Source organism: Silurus meridionalis, chromosome 9 (genome assembly GCF_014805685.1).
Source record: "Silurus meridionalis isolate SWU-2019-XX chromosome 9, ASM1480568v1, whole genome shotgun sequence".
Taxonomy (NCBI): Eukaryota; Metazoa; Chordata; class Actinopteri; order Siluriformes; family Siluridae; genus Silurus; species Silurus meridionalis.
The window spans coordinates 18,503,891-18,516,375 of NC_060892.1; the positions used below are offsets into that span (position 1 = coordinate 18,503,891).

The window sequence follows — 12,485 nt, forward strand, 5'->3', positions numbered from 1 at the left end:
GATTTTCTGCTCACCATCAAGTGAAGAGTTACCATAGCCTTCTTGTCACTCCAAAGAATTTTGGTCCTTGTTTTCGAACATCTTGACCTGCATGTGCATGATTTAATGCACTGTGCTGATGCCACATAATTGGCTGATTGAATAATTGCGTGACAAACGCCCCTGATATATGATTACACATGTATCCAAACTCATAAATTATGAAAGTCTTTTTACTTACTATACTTTCTATTTCTAACCTTGCATCTCATATTAGAAAAGGTGGCACAAGTATAATGACGAGTCGACTTACCATTATTCACTTCTGACTTATTAGAGCAAAAGTGGCATCCGTGACATAAGAACACGCAACAAGCCATGCTGAGACTCTAATACTAAACAAATCTTGTGGAAGAACAAGTGTTAATATATTATCCAACACAGTCCTTTATAGAACAGGGCATGCAATCATATCATTAGCAGCTCAGAATTCCACTGTAATCTGACAGCACATGTAATCCAAGCTGAATAAGTCCAGCTGCTCCATGCAGCAAAAAACAGAACAGAAATATACAAATTCCATGTATCTGCATTGAGGCAGCACATGTTAATGCTGGTCTTCTGGCAGTATGTGTATATACAGAAAGATAAGAGAGTATGATGCTTTCACAAGCTTCATCCCCCTCCCCGGTTTGCAGCACGCGCTAGAACTTCCAATCAGCTACTCCTGACAACAGAGGTCGAGCCAATCTGATTGGCTGGTGTGTACAGAGGGAGGTGTTTACATGCACATGGGGTTAGAGGTGTGTGTGCTTTGCATACATAATGTGCATAAAATGGGCAGAGGCATAAATATGAAGAAAAAATCAGGGTAATTCTGTTTGTGATGGTCTACAAAAGAAAAAAAAAGAATCCAAAGCAGCAGAAAGGATAAGAACGAGAGATTAAAAGATAAAAAAGATATTAAAAGTATGTTCAACGAAAGCAGGAATTTGTGAATTGCTACATAAAAATGTAGAGCATGTTTTGTAAACTGAATGGATTAAATGTGAAAAATGTTACCTCACAGACACACAAATGGCAGAAAAAAATGTTAGAAAATATATATAAATATTTATTAAGAGCTCAACAGTGGTGTACAATTCAACACATTAATGGATCTCAAAAGAATCCACAAAACGCTTAAAGAAAAAAATAAAGTGTTGTTCAATACATGTAATAAATTGCAATATTTTTTAGACACATATAATATGCACTTTTTTTGTGGTACTGGATGCCACAAGCTGAGATCACGATACAGGCTGTCTATTTATAGTCTGGGGCTATAAATAGCATTTTCAGTACTACAGACAGAAACGTCGTGAAGTGGTAGGCTCCCATGACATTAGCTCTATGTCGCCGCACATTTACATTTCCAAGCACGAAACTTGGGAGTGTGTGTGAAAGAGTGAGTGTGAGTGTGAATTTGCCAGTACGTCAAATGAGGTGCATGAAAGTGTAGGCTTTAGCCGATATGAATGTAAAAAAAAATAAGTCAAAAAATGTGTGGTGTGTCTTTACTGAACAAAAATACCTCCAACTTCATCTTTTTTTATGTTTAAGTTTATCCCATGTTTTCTTCAGGCCAATTTCCAATTTCACCATTAACAAACTCTTTCCAGGGTAAGGACTTGCATGTTCAATGGTCACTCATTGGTGAACTGCAGTATCACATGATGGTTCTAACACACTAAATGCCCTTTTTTTTTTACATACATAAGCTCACAGATGCCCATAATAAAAAAAAGTAGAAAGAAAATGAAATAGAGGATATGATACCTTATTGGAGGCCATCTCGCTGACTGAGTGGCGTGTTTGCAGGGTCTCCAACTGGTCCAGACACCAGTCAAGTTCTTCCAGGGTTTCAATAGCCAATTTCTGGCATGCCTCATCTGCAAAAGAATAGTCTTTGAGCATAGGACATAAAGTAAAAGCACTATTCCTAGGTATTTTATTAAAGCAGTAACAATCTTCATAAGGTTTCCAATGGAAATAGGAATACATGGTTCACCACTGTAATGTTAATGTGAATCAAAGGGCATATAGGACTTAGGCAGTCATGCAAGACTTTTGAATTCCCAAAGTGTCTTTGTGGAGGAAACAAAGCCATGTGTGTGTGTGTGTGTGTGTGTGTGTGTGTGTGTGTGTGTGTGTATAGTATGTATATTAAATGTATATATTTATATACACATCTGTATTACCCAAATGGGTTCTAACAAATGTAAACTATTTAATAGAAATTTTCCATTTATTTAATTTTATTTAATCAATTTAATTGTGCCAATATAATCAATTACTCAATTTAAACATTATAAAAAATTAGATTTATTTTATTTTGATATAAAAGATGTTGTATATTATAATTATACTTATATAATCATTATATTATATTACAGCATTTTATATAAAATAAAAAAGTAAACTGTTGATGCCCACAAATGTTAATAATAATAATAAACACCTTTAATAAAGAACAATTTTAATATATATTATATATTATAATATATACAGTACAGACCAAAGTTTATATATATATATATATATATATATATATATATATATATATATATACAGTACAGACCAAAGTTTGGACACACCTTCTCATTCAAAGAGTTTTCTTTATTTTCATGACTATGAAAATTGTAGAGTCACACTGAAGGCATCAAAACTATGAATTAACACATGTGGAATTATATACATAACAAAAAAGTGAACTGAAAATATGTCATATTGTAGGTTCTTCAAAGTAGGCATCAAGAGAATGCCAAGAGTGTGCAAAGCATTAATCTAAGCAAAAGGTGGCTACTTTGAAGAACCTACAATATGACATATTTTCTGTTGTTTCACACTTTTTTGTTATGTATATAATTCCACATGTGTTAATTTATAGTTTTGATGCCTTCAGTGTGACTCTACAATTTTCATAGTCATGAAAATAAAGAAAACTCTTTGAATGAGAAGGTCTGTCCAAACTTTTGGTCTGTACTGTATATATATAAATCTAAACGAAACAGCCTGTTCAGCATGTCTTGTGATTTAAGTTCACAATGAGACTGCATCTGAACATATTAATGGTTATAATTCAATGATGATTTAAAGTTATATTCATTCGTTTGTGATTTCATTATTACTTCTAAATTACAATGCTTGTTAAAGAGAATATTGAGTTATTTATTTAGTGTGCATTTAAAGCAGTGTATTTGAAAATAATACTTTGCAGCCCTTTAAATTATACGTATGGATGTCATTTATTATTTATTAAATATAATGAATTTAATGGCTCTTGTTGTGCATGTGTTTTAGGTTCACACACAGAGCAGAGGTGTGAAAAACCTGACAGTACTCAATCTTCTCTCTAGGATTCTTTCACTTTTGTATGCTGTGCAGTTCACTGCGGTCAATTACGGTGCAATATGTTTACTCAAACTTAGTGGGCTTGTTTTCAAAATATGCTGTTTCCTTTTATATCTAGAACTTCATGCGTATCTACTGACCTGGTACACCCTGCTTGCACACAGTGGGAGGATTACTCACTGATGGCCTTCTGGTGGAAAAAAAGGAAATAAGATGTATGAATGTATGAAAAGCCTTTGATTGTGTAGGCATCTGAAAAAGGATATATCATAAAATAAAACCAGACAAATGTAAACCAGACAATTTCTCTTACTTGCAACTTCCCCGATCCTGCAGATGAGTCAGTGCGGCAAAGTTGCTCCGCACTGTTCGCAAACTTGCCAGGACCTATGTGGAGAAACATCTATATGTAACATGTGCTCTAAAACCAGTGATACACTGCAGTGAAACAGAAAAGAATTTCACTAACCTGTGCAAACGGTGTTACAATCATGTCCTCATGTCTGAAACAAGAGGAAACATTTTTTTTACATTTCTGGGAAAGTAAATAAGAACAAAGCCCAATTTTGGAGTATGTTCCAGATCTTTTGCAGTCAGTTCTTAATACTGTTTTGGGTAACAGATTATGCAGAACATTGTCTGGCTGAGGTCAACCTCATGCAGACAGTGCGAGTTTATGTTCTATACATGAGTAATTTAGTATTACAGGAGGCCGACCGAACGGTAGCAAACTGTGAAGTGAAAGTGAGATATCTGAAACACTTCAGTTTACAAGACATGAGTATTTTTTTATACGTAAATGTACATCATTAGTTGGTCTGGTATTAATATAGTATAGTGTAAGTCAATGATCATTTGTACAACTAGCAGTATGTTTGAAATAAACTTAGGTATATCTGAATATCAGCCATGAAAACTGAAGCTTGTATTGTTCCATCGGTGGTTCATGCACATAGAAATTATTCTTTGTACAACAAGGACAGAGTGAAGGTGCATGCATCATATAAATTCAGGTCACACATCCTTGACTTTTGGTTAGGACATACGGAGTTGAGGAAAAGGAGCATGTGAGTGGGTCTTGGTGACCGGTGGGGATGTCAGTAGATGGGAAGACACGTTTTTTTAAAACAATTTGTTAAAGGAAAAATAGAGTTGCCACACGCTTATCTCACCGAGGCAGGCAACTGACTTCCCACTGTTTCAAGCCCTCTTCCCTTGAGGAAAAAAAAACAAAACAAAACAAAACAAAAGAAGTCTCATGACCTCACTTGGATGTTTGTGCAAAAAAAAAAAAAAAAAGACACGGGCGTCAAACATAATGTCAACAAGGAGGACGAATAGGACAACTGAACGACTGTAAAATAAAACAGTCATATCTATTTGTTGACATATGAGTGTTGTTTTATATTTTCTATATGTTACCTAATTCAAATTGCAATGCAAATCATCAGCAAAGAACTAAGCAGAGTATTAATACTCACAGCTCACTGGCAGTTGAGGAATTTCGAGACATGCCTTTTGGCGAGATGTCAAAGTCAGAATCGGAGCGGTACAAGAAAGACTCGCGCCGCTGGCTGTGGGGGAAGTTACCCTGCAGGACCAGGCCGGAGCTCGGGCTGACCTGGGAGTCCAGCGCTCGTCCCACTGATGGTCCATTTTCAACATCAAAACTGCAACAGAGACAAAAACCCCAGATATTATTGCAAACATGAATTTTTTAGTAAATCCACATGATATTTAGGATAATGGGCTTCACAGAAGTTCTTTCATTAGCACTAAGGAACTAAAAAGATGTTAATATTCTTATTAAGACATTAAGTCAAATATTAGCTGGAAAAGTTAGGATCTCACTTTCTATACTTTATGCAGTATAATTATTCATTAAATGACTTGCACAACAAACACATTGATGAATTTGTATAGCTGTCCTATTTTGTTGTTACATAACACTGCCTTTTTAAACCAGGATGGGTCATGTTGGAGAGCATGATGAATCTGTACACCTGTACGTTTGTTCGTACTGTACACTTTATTTACTGTACATGTACTGAATCCATTCATTTTGAGTCTAATTGATTTAAATGCTATAAAGTCACATTGTGCTTCTTCTCCATTAATGATGAGACCACACATCTAATGTGTCTTTAACTCTCATGTATGATCCACTGCTGGTGCCTGAGGTTAATCAGTGTGATGATCTGTATGAGGCCACTTGATTCCTGAAGAAAGTGAATGGCAACTGAGGTGCAAGGGAGAATTTAGCAGGCGACTGAAAGGGGACAAAGCAGCTTCCTGGCCTGCAATCAAGTCTCTATGAGGACCTTTCTTTTCCTCTTCCATGGGGATTCTAATATGGCATTTAGATGGAATGTTGATCAGTGTCTCCTTGCGATGTGAAAAGACACATGGAATAACAGTGAAAGTCACATGGTCCCTCTGACAGGAGGGCTATAAATAACTTGTACAGAAGCTTAGGCTATTTATAGTCACTCAGGTGATGCAGGTTACAATTGTATTTGCAATGCAGAGCATCTCCTGAATTTACATACATCCCTGCATGCAGCTGCATCACAAATATAACCTTCTATTTTAATCCTGTTGCATATTAGAGAGAAGTAGATAAAAAACAACAATGCCTTGTCTTGTAGCAGTTCAATTCACATGAATGTGAGAACAATCGCAATCTTGATTCACTACACAAGTACTCATCTTCTATAAACACTTGGTTTATCCACAAGAATAACCATAGATTACCCATCAGTGCTCAGTCCATCTTTGAACCTTCTTAAATGACCTCAAGGTTTGACATGTAGTGTGTTCTGAAATGACCAAACCAGCCCAGCTATTCTCCTCTGATCTTCTTCATAGACATTAAGATACAGCCCACAGATTTGCCACTGACTAGTTTTTATACCATTCTTTGTGTAAAAATGAAAGGAGATCAGCAGTTTGCTCAAATCAGCCTGTCTGCCAGCAACAACTATATGACTGTCAAAATTGATGAGATCACATTTCCCGCGTTCTTATGACTGATGTGAACATTAACTAAAACATTTGTCCTGTATATAAATTGATTATATTCATTATGCTGCTGCGACTTGACTGGCTTATTGGATAATTACATGGAGTGCACTTCCACATATTTTTGCACACTTCCACAGATTTATCTTCCCATGACACCCAGCAATCATGGCTCCTTACATAAGCCTTATGGACCTCAGAAATTAAATGGGAAGATATTTTATTTATTTATTTTGGTGGACTGAATAATATTTCACAGCATCATGTCTTGAAACGTTATGTTTTTCCAGAGAGTACCAATGAGTGTTTTAATCTAAATTATTATTATTATTATACTTTTGATCTTTATATATTCTTAGTGACTTCCTCTGGACATAAAACATACACTTGCAGTATGCACTTTTTTCTCATGCAGGCAGAAGCAGCCAGTCAGATATGAAACATGTGGAACAAAAGAGAGATACAAAGCAATTGCATGACTATTAGCACAGCTTGAGAACTTTTGTTGAGTTACATCCAGAAACTGAAATGGACTTCACTAAGATTATATTCCACAGAGCTACACAAAATAACCCGGAATACTAAAATACCAAAATGCTTAGCATCTTGGTTGCTAATGGCAAAGCTTTAATGGATATTTAAGGACCTGATTTAAGACAATATCAAAAACAAACAGTTTGCCTGTAGGATAGTGCTTCAGACCTTTAAGCTTCAGTAATAACTGTCATTTACTGTAATTGTATTTTCAGATACTGTAATATGAATATTTTTTCATCTATTAGAGAGCAAAAATTATTAGTTAGGTCTAGCTTTTTTCCTCACATCACAGGAAGTCACACATCTGAAGACATATTTCCTGTGTTAAATGTGTGTGTGAAGCTTTTTTTTTTGCAGCCTAGTGTAGACAAATATACCATATTGTATAATTGTATTCCTGTAGTCTAGAATCGACACGCCATAAATAGCATTAAAGAATAATTAGAAAAACAAAAGTAAGAGAACTTGAGCAGGACTTCAACATTATTAGTCCTGGGAAAAATGTAGACTCAGGTTTTATCATGGTGGTTTGTGTAAATGAGCTTTTGTGAAAGCTCTGGACTGTCTTTCTAATACACATTTCTAAAACATGTACCATTCATTACTTATAATCAAATCACATTTATTTTTGGACAGCTAGCAGAAGTAAATGCTTTATTTGGTGACTTGTTAAATGGTCATTCAAGAGGGTCGTTTAATACGTTTAATACAAATTCTTCATTACTGTACTTAAGTAGATTTTTCTGGCATCAACCTATTTCTTGTCATTGCGTAGCTTTTTTAGTCTATCACTGGTGTATTATCTCCTGACTCTCACACACTACAGACGTAGACTAGTTTACAAAGCTAACAATGAGCAAGACTGAAGGCAACAAAAAGTATGGGGTTAACGTGGATGAGACAGAGGGAGTCAGCGATGTGAACATGACTGAGTACAGAGACTTTCCCGATCATCATCTTCTTTTCTCTGCTTGTGTTCTATATGGTGGATGTGCAGCCTGGATACATTCATTAGGTAACAAAATTTGAAGTTCGTTTTGTATTAATATATTAATCAGGGCTGTCAAAATTAACGTGTTACCGTAAATTCATTTTAACGGCACTAATATTATTAATGCACGATTAATGCAGCGCGCATTTCTGTTTGACCATTTTTATTAAAAAATATAAATAAATAAATAAATAAATAAATAAATAAATATAAAAAAAGGCAAAATTAAAGCCTTCAGAGCAACACGCGTTTATTCACGACGTCCTTTCCTTACTAAGACGAATACTGCTTGTGTAAAATAAAGAAAACAGACAGGGGGCGCACTCTGCCATCTCTCTTTACAGACACAATAAAACATCCTGAATCTCAGTGAATTACGTAAATTACAACAGCATAATTACTTAGAAAAATGTACAAGAATTTTTTTGTCTTCATGCTCTGTGTTGAGTATGGTTTCATTAATAATAAACAAATTATTACATTTGCATGGATAAAAAAATTTACATTTTGCATTTGCATACAGCATCAATATTGATTGGTTGAAAAGAGTAATTTAGCAGCCAATCTGCCCATTGTTTTCTAAGATTCTTTAACCAAAAAGATGTTTTTAATGACTCTTTATATATGTTTTTAGTTTTTCCTCAACATTCTGTCTAAAGTATGGTGTATGGTGAGGTATGTTCAGTATGTTCAAGAGCACTACTACAGCAGTATTTGTTACTAACTAATAACATTCAAGACAATGCACAAGTGTCAACAAGCATATAATATAAGAAAACAGAGTCATGGCTAGAAGTTTAAAGAAAATTGCCTTTTAGACTCTAAACAAAATAATATGTTCCAGCATATCATGTTTTTTTATTGCAAATGATTTACAGATACCAATGATAAACTATCTGATCCAAAGTATAACAAAGCACTGAGACGTTTATAAAATCTACCAAAAAGTACTACATCCAAGAGTTAGCCTGTGACCAAAACATATTTAAGATGGACTATAATCAGCTGAAACAGGACATGGTCACAAAGTGTTCCTCAAAATGATGTCATTCATAACTTTAGGGCTGCTGCTAGATCCTCCAGTACATACTATTACACCGTAGAATTAATGGCTTGAAGACCCCTGGCCTTTACACCACAAGTGCTTTTTGAACGTCCCACTTATAATAACCTCAAGTCATCTGAAAAGGCTTTCTCTTACATTTTAAAGTGTGGCTGTAAAGGCTTTGCTCATTCTACCTTAAGAGAAATAATGGTCCAATGAGAACATTAGTAAGTGTTTAGCAAGAAATTCTTCTCCATGCCATCATGGTGCTTGCTTTATACACAGGAGCACTGTCATGCTGGAACAGGTTTGGGCCTCTAAGACGGCTAGACTTTTCTAGTGTATATTCATCAAAACAAATTCATTTTGTTGACTTACTATGGGAAAAATCTGAAGATGGCAGAATGAATTACACTCCAAGGGATAAGTCATAATTAGCCGCTGTGTATCGGCTACATGAATAAAGAAAGGAGTGATAAGATGGCGCAATCAATACGTTCTCCAGTGGTGGTCTGAGAAAGCTGTTGCACCGAGCGTGACATAATTGAGGGTAGCGCTCTTCAAAATGAAAAGCACACAGGGACTTGTCCAGAGCGCAACTTCTCTCCCGGTTCCACTAGCTCCACTGCTGGGACTGATTAAGCTCTCAGCAGATCCAGGCTTTATTTGGAACAGAGTATTGATCCCAATTGGACAGCGTGCATCACTTGTCGAGCAAAAGCAATTAAGTAGCAAAGTGCCTGCCATGAAGGCTTAATGCACAGGCTGGGGTAAGAGTCAAGAGTGGAAGGAAAAGGGGATTGGCCTTTGATTTGGCCTACAGATTTGCGTTTAATAAGCACATTTCAATAAACAAGTGATTGGGACCTGGGGTGAAGCAGGTTCTACCACTTCCCTTTTTAATGAAGCACTTATAAGAAAAGGTGAACATATTAGCAAGTATTGTATTAGCACAGTCTCAGATAGCAAGACCCTAAAGAGTATAGTGAGGACAGCAGAGAAGATCAGTGGAGTCTATCTCTCCTCTACCACGGACATATATACATCACACGCTGCATCCGCAAAGCTAATTGCATTGTGGACGGCCCCACACAACCCTCTACCATCAGGAAAGAGGTTTTGAAGCATTCGGTCTCACATCAAGGCTATGCAACAGTTCATTCCCTTATGCCACCAGGCTCCACACAGAACTGAACTGGTACTGAAACTCACTCGCACACACTCACTCAACTGTGTGTTACTAGAATGTTACAACCTGAACTCAAACACACACACTCAATACTCATTTCGATTCACACACATCCATGTCTTTGGCACAACCCATATTATATTATTTTATTATAACTGTTTACATGCTGTTTTGCACATCTACTTGACTGCTGCTGTTGCCACTTTGCACAACCTATTGTGTTTACATTTTCTGTGTTTATTTACAAGTACACTCATGTATATAGTTCCCTTTTGCGCATTGTACTGTATAATACATTATACAGTACAGTAGGTTTACTGGTGGTGCTATTTTGTGTTTTGTGTATCTGTCCTACACTGTTTTGTGTTGTCTGTTTGCACTGTCGTTTGTCTGTACTGTTTGCACCAGGTTGCAAATGATGCACTTTATGTGACTAAGACGACTTTATTCCTTATCTCTACGTTCTGTTATGTAGCTCTATGTTGTCTGATATATATGTTTAGAGATAGCATTAATATCAATAAAGACCATCATTGAGTAACAGGAAATTAGAAATGTAAAATGTCGTTGGAGTGGGCGTATGATTTTACTCAAAGCAACTTTCTGAATACACCAACAGGTTTATTTTAGTCATCTTGTTAGGGTTACCAGTAAAGATGATAAACACTCATAAATGTATGTGTCTTCTCAGGAATTGGGTTAGCTAGCTGGTATGCATTATCAGCAAATGTGTTACTTTAGGAAAACTCCGACTTTGAAATCCTGCCAGGTTAGTCATTTTCGCTAGCAGGATTGCATCAGCAGCAAAGATTATACAATTTTAAAAATATGATTAAAAAATCCTCTCAGTAATCGTGTAAACACGCAAATATTAGCTTGGTGGAGGGGAGTGGTAGCTCAGTGGTTAAGGTTTTGGGTTACTGTTCGGAAGGTTGGGGGTTCAAGCCCCGGTATCACCAAGCTGCCACCCTTGGGCCCCTGAGCAAGGCACTTAACCCTCTGTGCTCCAGGGGCGCCGTATCATGGTCGACCCTACGCTCTGACCCCAGCTTCTGACAAGCTAGGATAAGCAAAGAATGAATTTCACCGTGCTGTAATATATATGTGACAAATAAAGACTATTGTATATTAGCTAGCTAGCCTGCCTTAGCAGCAAAGTAATCAACTTTAAAAATATGATTTATAAACCATCCTCTCAGTAATCCTGACACATTAGATAGTTCACAGTAGCTAGCTTGCCTGCTTATCAATAAAAACCTTCTAAGAAAATAATTTAATAAATTAAAGGTGCATTGAAGCTATATTGGTGACTCCTGATGGCTTCTAAGGTAGAGAAAAAGTAAGCAGGGCATGACATCTGACCAAAAAAAATCTTGTATTGTCATATCACCAACTTATCAGATCACATCCAAATATAGTTAGTGTCAGTTATAAATGCAAAACAAAAGCATACAAGTTATGATAGAATCTTTATGTATATTTCATTAAGCAAGTTGGATGCAGATGTTTGCTTAAAGAGCATTGCACCTAAACCTACATGAAACCTCTAAAACCTCTTTATAACAACTAACATAAACAAACCTACATAAAATGTCTATAAAGGCTGGGCTGATTGATCCTTAAAATGTCATGAAAACAAAGTTTGCAGCTCAGTATTGTTCTGACACATACTTTAATGGTGATTAAATAAAAGGTCAAACCTCAAAACCAAATGTAATCTTTTTTAAAGTCACTGGAAACATACATAAACCTATCATTACTGTTGTCTTAGGATTTAAAAAGATTTGTATAATAAAAAAAATAGTTTGAAGGCAAATATGATCTCATTTAACCACCTCCATAATGTGACGCTGACATAGAAAGAGTATGCTAGGGTACTTAAAAAAAGCCTTAATTATACTTAATATGTATCTTAGTCTAGAATGAGCCACAACGTAATTCCAACATGGAATCTTTTTAGTAACTTGACAGGAAAACCTTGCATGTGATACAATATTTAAAATCATGCAATGCATTTTCACAATAAACCTACTTATACAAGTGCATTACACTTTATAACAAAGGATACAATGCATTACGAAATGTACTGCAGATAAAAACAGATACATTAATCTGTCCTAATTTTTTTTTTTATAACTGAAAGCATATACTCTTCATATATAAATTATATTATATATTATATAATTTGTTTAAGTTGTATTCGTAACTATAAATAATGTGAGACCTACATTTAACTAAAAAAGGTTTATATATACAGTACAGACCAAAAGTTTGGACACAGCTTCTCATTCAAAGAGTTTTCTTTATTTTCATGACTATGAAAATTGTAG

General features: G+C 35.6%; 1 protein-coding gene across 9 annotated transcripts in view; it reads right to left on the reverse strand.

Moving 5' to 3' along the window:
- Positions 1–12,485, reverse strand: part of LOC124390986 (cAMP-specific 3',5'-cyclic phosphodiesterase 4D-like) — a 76,420-nt gene that overhangs the window by 9,043 nt on the left and 54,892 nt on the right. For 5 of the 9 annotated variants that reach the window (XM_046857162.1, XM_046857164.1, XM_046857163.1 and 2 more), the window contains 6 exons: positions 4,854–5,042; positions 4,545–4,586; positions 3,842–3,875; positions 3,686–3,759; positions 3,513–3,562; positions 1,798–1,910 (listed from right to left, as the gene is read on the reverse strand). In XM_046857162.1, the coding sequence (XP_046713118.1) occupies positions 1,798–1,910; positions 3,513–3,562; positions 3,686–3,759; positions 3,842–3,875; positions 4,545–4,586; positions 4,854–5,042 (502 nt within the window). Of the gene's footprint in view, positions 1–292; positions 607–1,797; positions 1,911–3,512; positions 3,563–3,685; positions 3,760–3,841; positions 3,876–4,544; positions 4,587–4,853; positions 5,043–12,485 lie in introns of those variants that run through there. The other 4 variants (XM_046857166.1, XM_046857165.1, XM_046857161.1 and 1 more) reach the window with 2 other exon arrangements.